General features: G+C 34.3%; 1 protein-coding gene across 1 annotated transcript; it reads right to left on the bottom strand.

The window, feature by feature from the left end:
- Nucleotides 1–8,873: 8,873 nt before the first annotated feature.
- LOC144574741 (serine/arginine repetitive matrix-like protein) lies at nucleotides 8,874–12,505 on the bottom strand. The gene is made up of 4 exons (XM_078324785.1): nucleotides 12,131–12,505; nucleotides 11,633–11,765; nucleotides 9,594–10,523; nucleotides 8,874–9,511 (listed from the first exon to the last, which is right to left on the bottom strand). Exons 1-4 carry the CDS (start codon nucleotides 12,175–12,177, stop codon nucleotides 9,119–9,121), a joined length of 1,503 nt encoding a protein of 500 aa, XP_078180911.1. The 5' UTR covers nucleotides 12,178–12,505; the 3' UTR covers nucleotides 8,874–9,118.
- Nucleotides 12,506–12,859: the final 354 nt, after the last annotated feature.

Raw genomic sequence — 12,859 nt, 5'->3', positions numbered from 1 at the left:
GAGTTATGAATACTAAAATTTAATAAATTGTCATAATTCAATTAAATAGAATAATAACAAAAAATCAACGGTATTAAAAAATAGAATAATAACAACATAAACTAACAATAGCACACTAATAAAAATCCAACAAGTTATGAGTACTAAAAAAATGAATGTATAAACTATGAGGCGTCTGTTTAAAAAAATAAATAAATGTATAAACTATGAATATTTGGGATTGAATGTGGCGGCGGGATTAGATGTGGCAAATTTTAAATGAGCGAGTTTAAGTGAGAATTTAGTGAGCGAGTTATGAGCGGCTCACGAGTTATGAGCAATTTACTCACCCCTAATCCTGAGTCTTCCTAATCAATGATTATTACCAGTTTACCACAGCACCACTCAATCTTAAATGCTCTGCAACTCTTTTTTTTTTTTTTTTTTTTTTTTCTTTTAACTTTTTTAGAGACTGCGAAGTTGTAAAAGAAAATTGAATCCTCAGTACAGGGGCAGACGCATGATTTTTGTCAGGGCGGGGCAATAATCGGATGCAAATAGCTTATCGGGTTTAAACCCAATAGCTTATCGGGTACAATTCAACATAACAAAAAAATACCAATCAATATAATAAAAATGCTAAATTACCTGAAAAAAAAATCAACAATTCAACATTTATAGGGAATTTGAAATCAACATTTTGGTTCAACTTGGCAGCCTCTGCCTTTGAATTCAAAAAAAATAAAATAAATAAAAACATTTTGGTTCAACTAATTTTCGCTATTTGGGATCAGCGCCTATTTGGGCTCCACTAATTTGTTTCGCTCAGAGTTTATATGGGCTCCGTTCGGTTTATTAAAATTTCAGAATGGGCTACAGGGGGGCAATTTGAATTCCAGGAAGGGGCAGAGGTCCGAAAAGCAGATTTTTAGCACTATTTTTGAAAATCCAGCGGGGGGCAGCTGACCCCCCTGTGCTACAGTAGATCCGCCCCTGCCTCAGTATATAGACGAATATACACAGCCGAAATAAAATTAATTTGATATCAATTTAAACGATATGAGTTCAACGGATATGTATACAGATTGTATATTAAACAAATACGGATTGGATATTAAACAGATGCTGGATACGGACCAGATATTAAACAGATGCGGATACGGACCAGATATTAAACAGATTCGGATATGGACCAAATATTTGATGAATACAAATACAGATATAATTCAGATACATAATTCAGATATTGTAATAATATTAACATTTTATTTAATAAATCTAGTAATATTATCTAGTATCTATTGTAAAACGAGGACACTATAAATCTGCATGTAATATGTAATGAAGTAATTCAAGATACTATAAATCGGCCGTTGCACTCATGGCAAATTGATTTTGTAATCAAAAGAGGTATGTTCAGGTCAACAAAACTAGCTAACCTAGTTATTACACAGGCTTGTGTAGGTGAAAATTATTGAAGCGAAGAAAAATGGGAAACCACATTTGGTGCAAAATTTAAATATTGCAAGGAAAGGTGTTGACAAATGAACCAAACAAACGAATAATTACATGTTATTGCACTATTTTAGTTATATAGCTGCCTATGAATCATATTTTAACATAATTCGAATTTGATTTTTCTTTTAATTTCGTAGGATATGTATGTAATAAATGCGTGACGATCCAATGTATGCCTGTATATTATATTTAAAATATTTTATCAATAATATTTTAAACAAAAAATCCATACATAGTGTGAATTAACATAATGATTTATATTATGTACTAATTAAGAACAGTAAATTTAGTTTAAAAATTTATATGGCGATTAGACAGCTGCTATTTATCAATACAATCAACCTTGACAGTCATCGTCAAGTTTTTTTTTTTAAAAAGCACAGAACCATAACAAAGTTTTTGAAATTTAAAAATATTAATTTTAAGCAAATTTATATAACAATATTCATATGTAAAATCAATAAAATTATATATATTATTATAATTAACATTTTGATTCATATATACATATTCGAATTTGATTATTGAATTATAAGTTTCAGTTAATTGTTGTAATTAAAAATATCAGGTACTGAAGGAATAATAATCTTGAACAACACAAAGGAAATGTATTAAAATCACCTGAAATTCTACTTCTTTACTATCTTAAGCTTACCATATCCTTTGGTGAGCTTAATTCCAAAATCTACTGTAATAATTTCAAATAACGAATTTAAACTGTTGAAATTGATCTACTCAAATTTATAAAATTTTGAATTAATTTAATATAAAGTCAAACGGACAAAACACGAAGGAAAATTAACAGATTAAAATTAACTTATAAACCTTCTTCTTTTGAACCAAACTGTAGATTTAGAATTCGTATAACAGATATTAATATTGTTTACCAAATTTATGTTATAAAAATAAAATTATTCCTAATCGACGAATCTGATACTTTAATAAATTATAATCTGTCCCTATCTGAAATTGAATTAAATATAAGTGTGGCATCTAATTAAACACTCCTCAAGACATGGTGGACAATTATTCGATAAAGACATTTACTGGTATACTGGCCGGGCTATTTTCAGTGCTGCGCTGATTCTGATATTGTCTCATCAGAGAAATATACCCTAATACCCTATCCTATTTTCATTTTCATGAGTTCTCTTAATTATCAATAAATTTAAAAGAATATCCCGTGGGGGCAACTTGTGCATTAATTGGATTTAGTTTATCAAGGCAGACATAATCCTCTTACCATATCTTTTTTTTTTTTAATGAAGTTCTCTTACTATATCACTTTATAAATGTATCCATTACTTGGGTAAGAGATTTTTTTATAAACCATAAATAGAAAAACAATTTTTAGGGAACCAGCATGATTGTTTTTTTTTTTTTGAAAAACCACAAAGACCGAGTGGAGCATTCGGTCTCCACTTTTTTTTTTTCTCCAGACCGAATGCTCCACTCGGTCTCACTCTTTTTTCAACTTTTCCGTGCGGCAAACGGTGTGGCATATGTTTTATGTATATGTATAGAGAGTGACTTGAAATTTCAAAATTCAAAAAGTAGATCCGAACCGTTCATCTTGTTTTCCATATTAATATGTGGTTGGAGATCAAATTTTACATTTTTCTGAATTTTTTTACTATTTATTAAGCCACTTTGAAAATTGTTGATCCAATGGTGGCTGCTAATTTTACTGTTTTGTTAAGCCACCGTTGGATCAACAATTTTCGAAGTGACTTAATAAATAGTAAAAAAATTCTGAAAAATGTAAAATTTGGTCTCCAAGCACATATTAATATGGAAAACAAGATGAACGGTTCGGATCGACTTTTTGAATTTTAAAATTTCAAGTCACTCTCTATACATATACATAAAAGGATTATTCGGATCTTATGTGGCCGAATCTGTGAAAAATTGAAAAAAATGGTGAGACCGAGTGGAGCATTCGGTCTGGAGAAAAAAAAAAAGTGGAGACCGAATGCTCCACTCGGTCTTTGTGATTTTTCAAAAAAAAAAAGCAATCATGCTGGTTCCCTAAAAATTGTTTTTCTATTTATGGTTTATAAAAAAATTCCCTTGGGTAAATATTAAGAGAGCAGTTTTTACTTTTTTTATCTAATGCAGTGCTGTTTTAACTCTATTTTCATGTTACATGAAACAAAAACTGTTCTGCCAATATCTTTACCTCATTATTTTTTGCATGCTAAAAATTCTCATTCCTTGGTTGTGGTCTTTACAGAATTAAACGAGCAGTTCATTTTTCACCATTGCATTAAATGTTTCCATTGATAATAGTGTAATTAATATTTATTGAGGATAAATTTGATATAAACACAAAAAATAATTAACGCTGAAAATTAAAATTTATGCGCATAACTCATCTCCGATTCCGAATAAAATGAATAATCCGTGGCGACTTTGTGCATTAATTGGATTTAGCTTATCAAGGCAGACATCATTCTGTTACGAATTCACATCCTCTCCATTACCTGAAAAGGAAATCTTTCACAATTACTGGATCCGAACTGTCCTTTTTAACTTGTCACGAATCTCAAAGCCCAATTATACTGTCCCTGCACTAACCCGAATTCCAAAGCGGTGAAATTTAATCACAAACTTTTAAAGTGAGACCCATCCTCTAGGATATTGAAGAGGAGTTGAATCTCCTGTGATTAGTCCGATAAGCCAAAATTTGGGCTCAAATATTTTCTCATAATAACCATCGGCCTATTCTTTCCCACACCAATGGAGTTTTCTATTTGATTTGATGTCTGGTTGTAGCTGTTTGATCCGCATTAAGATTTTTGTATGGAATTGTTTTGACAATTTTGTACCATTTATTGGGAAAAAGCAAAATAAAATTTCATTGATTGCATTAACCAGATTATTTAGTCGAGAAAATCTCAAATAAAATAGTCTTAAATCCATGTTTATAATTATCTATTCCAAGTTCCAACAATCCAACCACGGTTAATCGTGCATTTTTTAGAATTCGATATTCTCCCTTGCTAGGTATGGAAACAGGATGAAAATAATAACTAAAATAATCTAACTGTAGAAATTTGGTCTCATAATCCATGTTTCCAGGCTATGTACGACATGAATGAATGTAATGTCTGACTCCGGACAGTTATCAGAATTCTAATCAATGATATTTTAAGTCTATAATGTACGAAACACCTTTAAATTTATGCCAATCTATAATAAAGAGGTTGATTCAGGTGATATGAATTTGTCAATTTGGTAAAGTGGAGGGTGGTTCGAAAGTTGGATATTTTTGTATAACATATTTTTGCGTCCAATTTCGTGCTTCTTGAATCAAGTGGAGGTAGGGGTGTCAACGAGCTGGCTCAGAGTCAGCTCCGAGCTGGGTCTTAATTTAGCTTGTTAATTTTGGACCGAGCTATAGCCGAGTGAGCTGGACGTAGGACATCCGAGTTAAAACTTCAGCTTGAACTCGTGATAAATTAGTCTGAGCTAGCGCGCGAGCTGACGAGCTGAGCTGAGCTAGACATTATAAAATGCACACAATTCATACAAATTTACAAATTGATGCCTAACCGAGCTGGCGAGCAAGCTAGGCCCCAGCTTGTACTCGTTAATTTTGGACCGAACTGGTGACGAGCTGGCTCGTCAACAACCCAATCCAGTAATGAGCGAGTCACGATCGAACCACGAGCTGCAAGCTTTTTTGTCACCCCTAAGTGGAGGGTACTTGTTGGATTTTTAGGGTGGGAAGGGTCTGTTTCTCTGGGACTCGTATTTTAATTTAAGGCATTGCTATATTTATTTGATAAACCATATCGATTGATCTCGAGTTCTGTTTGTACAGAGAAAATGAATTGACGGCGACGTCAGACAAGAGACAGCGCCGAGAATACAATTAGGTTTAGCGGATCAAGACAGAGAGATAGTGAAAACCTGAGAGTGGGAGGGTAGGTTTTGATGGAGTTGGGGCCTTGGGGGGAGCTAATTTGTCTCATATTATAAAAAAAAAGTTGATTCTGTAAAATATAGCATTTCCCCATAAATGGTATCTTGTAATAAGATTTTTTTTTTTTTATAGGTGATTTGGCTGCTAATAATATATTGACAAAGTTCGGCACCATAAAAAAATGAACAGAGAAAACAAAATAAAATTAGACTCATTTCACCACTCGAAAGGACTAAAAAAACTAAAAGGTAAGGGGTGTCAGTGACGGGAGAGGGGGGCATCCGACGCCCATCGGATCACTTTTGTGTTCGATGGGTTCTCTTCACCGTCGGATCTGTTTTAGGATTCTCGTCCGCAATTTCACGTCTGCTTTAAAATCCGTACACACGAATCTTAAAGCAGATATGACGGTGAGAAAATCCATCGAACACAAAAGTGGTCCGATAGTTATCAGACAACCCCCTCTTCCGTCAGTGACAGCCTTTTTAAATATTTATTCGAGATAGTAAGTATGAATAAAGATTTTTTTATTAACTAAATAAATAAAGATACGAGTAAAGATTATTTTGTATTTATTATTCTATAGGATAATTATTAATAAACAAAATTATATACACACACATTTAATAAGAATCATATAAAACATTGAACATGCAATGCACAAAGCATAATAAATGTTTAACTGGTCCGGTCGTGATTTTGTTTCTATATATTGTCATCTCTATTTTTTTAATTACTTTTATTTGTCTTGTTTTTCAGTTAAACGTAAGAAAATAATATAATATAGTTGAAATTTTGAATTTTTTTGCTTTGATAAAAAATAATATAGTTGAAATTGATTGCACATTTATATTTTAATTTTTATATTAGTAATGTGATTACATATGTGTAAAACGAATGAATTTTGATGGTCAACTTATAAAAAAATAATAAAACTAACTATTATATTAGTATTATTCGTTATTCTCCCGCTATTCAATCACTTTGTTATATGATAATCTTAACGAATAAAAGTAGAATAAGAACTATTCTTAATGGTAACAGTAGGATATGAATAGAGTAACTAACTATTATATCAATATTATTCGTTATTCTCCCGGTGTTCAATCACTTTGTTATCCGATAATCTTAACAAAGAAAAGTAGAATAAGAAATATTCTTAATGGTAACAGTAGGATATGAATAGAGTTAATGTAGGACATGAAATTATATATAAAGTCAATGGATATGGATATGAATATACATTCACCTAAACTATTGTCCCTTTACCGTACTCATTGACACCCCTACTGAAAAAGAATGTCTCATCTTTTGAATTTTTTTGTAGGCACATCGAAGCCTCCGTCGACCATTAAGAATTTTTTTTGTAGGCACATCTATCTTCTATTAAAGAAAAGTATTCTATTCAGTATTCAGTTAGATAATATATGTATAATTTTTTTTTCACAATAGCCTAATGTAGTATGTGTAAGAGTGGTATAACCAATTTAAAAATAATCTGATAATACCTAAATATTCATTAAGTTAGATCATCAGAAAATTTAAATCGTTCGACTAACACCAAATTTCTTCTTTTTTTTAGATAAAAAGAAGCTAGAGTAACACAAATTTCATCATTCCTTTTTGGACGCGACATACATACATATTTTATACTTTCTACATATATAATTTTTATATGTCAACTTTATATTAAGTTATTGTTAACATTGTTTAACACCAGTGGCGAAATAGATGATAGCCGGGGCGGATCCATGTTGATTTAGTGGTGCGCAAGTGCTCTATCCTGGATTCTGAAAATTAGTTTTTGGGTATAGGTAATATGGGTTCTTGCTCTACCCTAAAAAAATGATTTGCTCTACCCTGAGCAATGGTTGAGCCAGTAAGGCCAGGGCCTGAATTTTTTTATTTTGAAAAAGATTCTAAGGTCACTATTTCCAATTTACCTTCTTCTCTTCCTCTGTGTTGTTCTATTTTTTCTCAAAAAATTTTACACTTTCTAATAAAGGAGACGATAGGAAATATTAAATGGAAGTGGTGCACATGAGCCATAGAACCATTTCATAAAGAAACTATGTGAACCGGAATAAATTAGAAAATTTCAGAAAAGTGGGATCCACCGGTCAGTATTAATACGAGAGAAGGCCCAAGCTTCCATTTTTCTCTTCTCCAGTGCACTACCCTATAATCAACCAATTCAATTTTCTCTTCCTTTTTCTTTCACCCTCTCTATTTTAGGGGGTGCATGATACCTCCATTTCCTCTTAATTTTGCTTTCCAATTTGCTTTTATTTTTTTTTCATGTTTTATTTTTTATATTTTTGTTGCTCCTTATGTTCTTTATTTTCTTTTATTTTTTATTTTCCTTTTTCATTCTTTATTTTAATTGAAAGTATGTGGTTAATCATGATTAATTTTATGAATATTATCTTGATAGTTATTTGAGATTTTCCAGTTATCAATTTAGGAGTCAACTATATACAGTAAGAGTTAAGGTTTAGAAATTAAATTTAGAGTGAGTCTATGGTACTATGCATATCACGGGTTGTTACCGTGCTACGGCTCTATATTCGAGTTTTCAAATCCTAACGGTCGATCCGAACCGTTCGTCTTGTTCTCCATATTAATATGTGTTTGGAGACCAAATTTTACATTTTTTGAAAAATTTTTACTATTTTTTTAGATATTTAGAAAATCACTTGATCTGAAATTCTGGACCAACCAAAAACAGTGATTTTCAATAAATCTAAAAAAATAGTAAAAAAATTTCAAAAAATGTAAAATTTGGTCTCCAAACACATATTAATATGGAGAACAAGATGAACGGTTCGGATCGACCGTTAGGATTTGAAAACTCGAATATAAAACCATAGCACGGTAACAAATCATAATATGCATAGTACCATAGACTCACTCTTAAATTTATCCTGATAATTATTATTTGGTTGTCATTCTTTTTTTTTAGTATTTTATGAGAGTGCCTCTAATGAGATGTAATTTGTCATGAAAATCTTATCAATTTTTTTTTTGTTACATTAGTATTTTTAATTGTTTTTTGGATACATATTTTGAAAATTAAAAAACTAATGACTAATTTAGCTAATAACAAAAGTTTAGATGCACATGGAATATAATTTTTTGAAATTTTTTTCTTTTATCAATTTTGTACAATTTTCTATTACAAAACAAGTTTTTATCTAGTACCTAATTAATTAATAGGTTTTAACCCATTGATTTTTTGAATCCGATTAGTGTCTTACCCGGATTGAAATCCTGGATCTGCCCTGATGATAGGTAAATGCATGAACTTTTTACCTGTTTTACGTAACTACAAATTTATTAAATGACTTGAAGACATCCAGAAGTTAAACATAGTTATACTGATAGATTAGAAGTACCGCATACTCAAAATAAATATATATATATATTTTCCTGCAAAAGTTAACAGAGGTTGCAAAACACAAATTAGTCCGTATATTTCCATATCAAGTGTCCACACATTTTTCTAACAGGGGTCACAGTACCACTATCTCCTCTGCATATATAAGTTTACAAAAAAGAACCCAAAAAAAATCATCAAGCAGTTGACAAAAGCCACTTTCAGAATCCAAGATACCAGCACAAGAAGAAACAACGGAATAGAACAAATTAAATCCTTCATAAACGATATATTACACATTAAAAAAAATCACACTATTATAGCGGTCCAAATGGTTCAGGAAGTGTATCGAACCTGTGGTCAAATATTGAGTTTTGATCCGACTTGTCATCAATTCCATGCAACCAATTCGTACTTTTCACGTCTTCTCTGAGCAACATAGCATCGTACCTTGAACTACCATACAAATCTAACTCGTTTAGAGTCTCCTTCAACAGCATTATGTTTCTGTCAGGAGAATTATTGGCAGTGCTTTTTGAATTATCAGAGATTGTACCATTGCAACTGCCATTTTCAGAGTGCATCTCTGATATGCGAGAGTTGGATGTAGGGTCTGACATGCGGGCCGGTCGTCCCTTGGTAGGGTTTGAGCGAATACTGTGTGGGAAAAGAGATGCACCTCTGATGCCACCTAGGTTTTGTCGAATGTCCTATAATCAAAATAAAAAGATAAATAAAAAAAAATATCGGTGTGTTTATTACTCGATATTTAAATGGATGGAAGCACCTTACCATATGTCTAATGGCCATGTCAAGTGAATTCTTCGAAATATTTCGACCAAATCCACTCCTATCGGAACCAGGCCCTGCTGGCTTCTGTACCAGCACTGGCTTGGACTGGTGCCCATTGCCAGAAAACGAAGACACTTTTGAAGGACCGTCACTAAACTTGCTTCGGCTAACGACAGGCACGGATACCTTCTTATGTGCAGGTGCAGTGGCGACATGTTCGGGTTGTGAAGGACCAGAGCTCCGCATAGTCAACGTGCCGGGTCGAACCCGACCCGCGGATGTGGGCCTGTCAGGAAGCTTTGTCCTCAAGTTCGGAGGCGTCTCATTGGGGAAATCTGGTATATCAAGAGGCTGAACGGGGACACGTGGTCGCTGACCTGGCGAACTAGGTCGGGAGGTGGGGGCCGAACTCAGGCCACCAGAAGAGGGGACCCTTCTGATAGAACCAGCAGAGCTTGAACTGGAAGTGCGGCCCACAGAAGGAGACCTTCCGATAGATGGAGATGAGGAAACAGTACGGGTTGGGGTTGAAGAGCGAGAAACTGAACGGGTTGATGGAGGTGCTGTACCGGTTGACGAGACAGAAGTGCTGGTCCGGGGACGGGTTGGTGTGGATGACCTGGAAGATGGAGCAGGTTTCGAGACAGGTGCAGAAGCTCGGGATTTAACTGGGGTGGAGGAACGGCTGGGGGTGGTACGGGTGGTGATTACTGGGGCGGATGGTCTAGGACTCGCTAGGGTTGGGGTACGCCTTGTCGGAGTGGAAGGCCGTGAGCTCAGCGAGGCGGTGCTGCTGTTAAGAGTTGTGGTGCTTCTGATGTTGCTGCTGCTTAATTGGACTGATGAGCGGGTCACCGAGCTGCTTCTGGCAGGTCGTGTCGAGGTGGTGCTGGTATGGCCATTATCTAGATGTTGAGTTGTACTGGAGAGCTGTTAGAGAAAGGTCATATCAATCATTTTAGCAAGGAAAGTAAAGAGTAAAGAATCACTGGATACTGCATACACTTGAAATAAAATAAACAACTATATTCTGAATTTCAGTAATTGCATCTAATATTTTCTATCAGATGAATGGAGATCATGTGCCGGAATACGTGCCTGGGGGGGTTGGGGGGGGGGGGGGGGGGGGGGGTTAGAACAATTTTTTCCATGACATTAAATATGTTGGCATTAGAAAAGGAATAAACACCAAAAATAAGTGTTCCTTTGCCTGAGAAAAATAGGGGAGTTTAAAACCGGTAACTGCACCAACTACATTAAGGATGTTCTTTTTTCATTTTTTGGCGTATTTGAAACTGTGCTGTTTGTGTTTTACACCTTTCAATCTCTTCAGCTTGTAAATTTATGCTTTCTTTACAAGAAAGCAAGTATGATTGCCGCTTTTTGCACAAAAAGGAGTTGCTCCTTTGGCAAGCTTCTATCAGCCTAGAGAACAACAGCTTTTTTTGAGAGCATCCATACAGGGGCTGATATATTGATTTCAGAATAAATGCCAGGCTGCATTTCCTCCAGTTAGTACTACCAATGTTGTATTTCAGTGCCTTCTGCTGTTTGAGACTTTGATCCATGTTGTTCTCTAGTTGAATTCTATCACAAAATTATTTTTTACTGTAATTCAGCAGAACACAGAAAACTTCTTGGAGGTGCCCAAAGGTGTCTAAATAGATGTAAAATTACTGATCTAAAAAACACTATTATCCAACTTTCATGCATTACGCACAGAAAATTTCATTATCACAATCCTCCGAATTTTGCTATTTTTAACAAGAACCCTTCTTTTGGAAAAAAGAAAAAATCAAGCACCCGATAGTCTTGTATGTTGTAAGAACTAACTGAGTTTTGTCAAAATGGATAGCACCACCAAATTTGATACAAATAACAGTTTTTTAGATTTCTTGAATTTAACTTGCATGATCTGACAATTTATTTGGAAATAAGAAAGATCTAATCAATGTAAGAATGTACAGGAATTAAGATTTCTATTGTTTAAGTACTGTGGTATATAGTGGAAGAATATATTTTGGCTAATAGGCACATACCCTTGAGGCTCGAGTAGTAGAAGATGACCTAATGGGAGCAGCAGAACGTTTAGGTACAGCCAAGACTGTTACTGGCTTCTTTTCTATAAGCTCCGATTTCAATTCACGGGGTGTTCCCGGAGGAGTTAGAAGCCTGTAAAGGCAAACAAAAAATAGAATATGTTGTGATTCTTTGGAAAATTTATGAAAACAAAACCACTCAATTTGGCATCTATTTTCAGAAAGGACAATTTAACACATCCATTTTCAGAAATTTCAGAAATGCATATGATGCTTCTTAGCTAATATTTGGAGATAAATTTAGCAGGGGGTTGAACCTGAAACCACTTGCGGTGCTACTAGCTTAATTGTACAGTTTACTGAACTGAAAGTAGACAAAAATCATCCAATACCAGACCAGATCTTAACCAACTATTAATTTGAAAATCTATACGAGTAAATCTAATGCAAATTCAAAGGATTTATATGACTAATGAGTTTAAAAAAAAAACATCTTACCAGTCGTAATCGTGCTTCCCAGTTTCAAAATTTAACAAATCATCCATCCTTCTACTCTAAACCTCTAGCAGCGATACGGCTAGAATGCACGAATCAATCGAAACTACTCAGATCAAAACGAATAGTATAAAGACTAGCACTTCCGATTGGATTTTATCGAGCTTCACTTTCCAGATCTGGTCGCAACTCCATCAATCCAGGATAAAAACTAAGACAAATTCAGGAAACGCAGTAATCAGTATCCGGATCGAATGAATCGGACCAATCGGGTCCAGTAGATCTCCAGTCCCATTCTCTCTATAGTCTATACCTTTTTGTTTACTGATAGAAACTAGAAAGGACTGGAGAGAAACGTAGGAAAGTGACAGGTCATATGGAATCGGTCCAAGGATGACTATATGTGATTGCTTTATACACCAAGTCAGGAGAGACGTTCTTATTTCACAGATCTAGAAAAATCCACAGGTCTACAATGCCAGGTTCAGATGATACAATACGGTTTGGAACTCGGCGGGTAAAGTACGGCCTGTAATAAATAGTTTATGGCCCACTTTAAGTTACATCCCAGGAGAGTAGGTGGGACTGTGGGAGAAAGGGAGCAGTCAGATACTCAGATGGATTTCGAACCGAATTTGTTCTGACCGTTCGATTCTCTGCGGAGACACGCCGTGGATTAATATAAATTGACTGTACGTATCTCCAAGAGAATCTAACGGTCACAAGCGGGAA

Source organism: Carex rostrata, chromosome 2 (genome assembly GCF_964058835.1).
Source record: "Carex rostrata chromosome 2, lpCarRost1.2, whole genome shotgun sequence".
Taxonomy (NCBI): Eukaryota; Viridiplantae; Streptophyta; class Magnoliopsida; order Poales; family Cyperaceae; genus Carex; species Carex rostrata.
The sequence above is the reverse complement of the archived record's forward strand: the minus strand, read 5'-3'. Positions and strand labels throughout refer to the sequence as shown.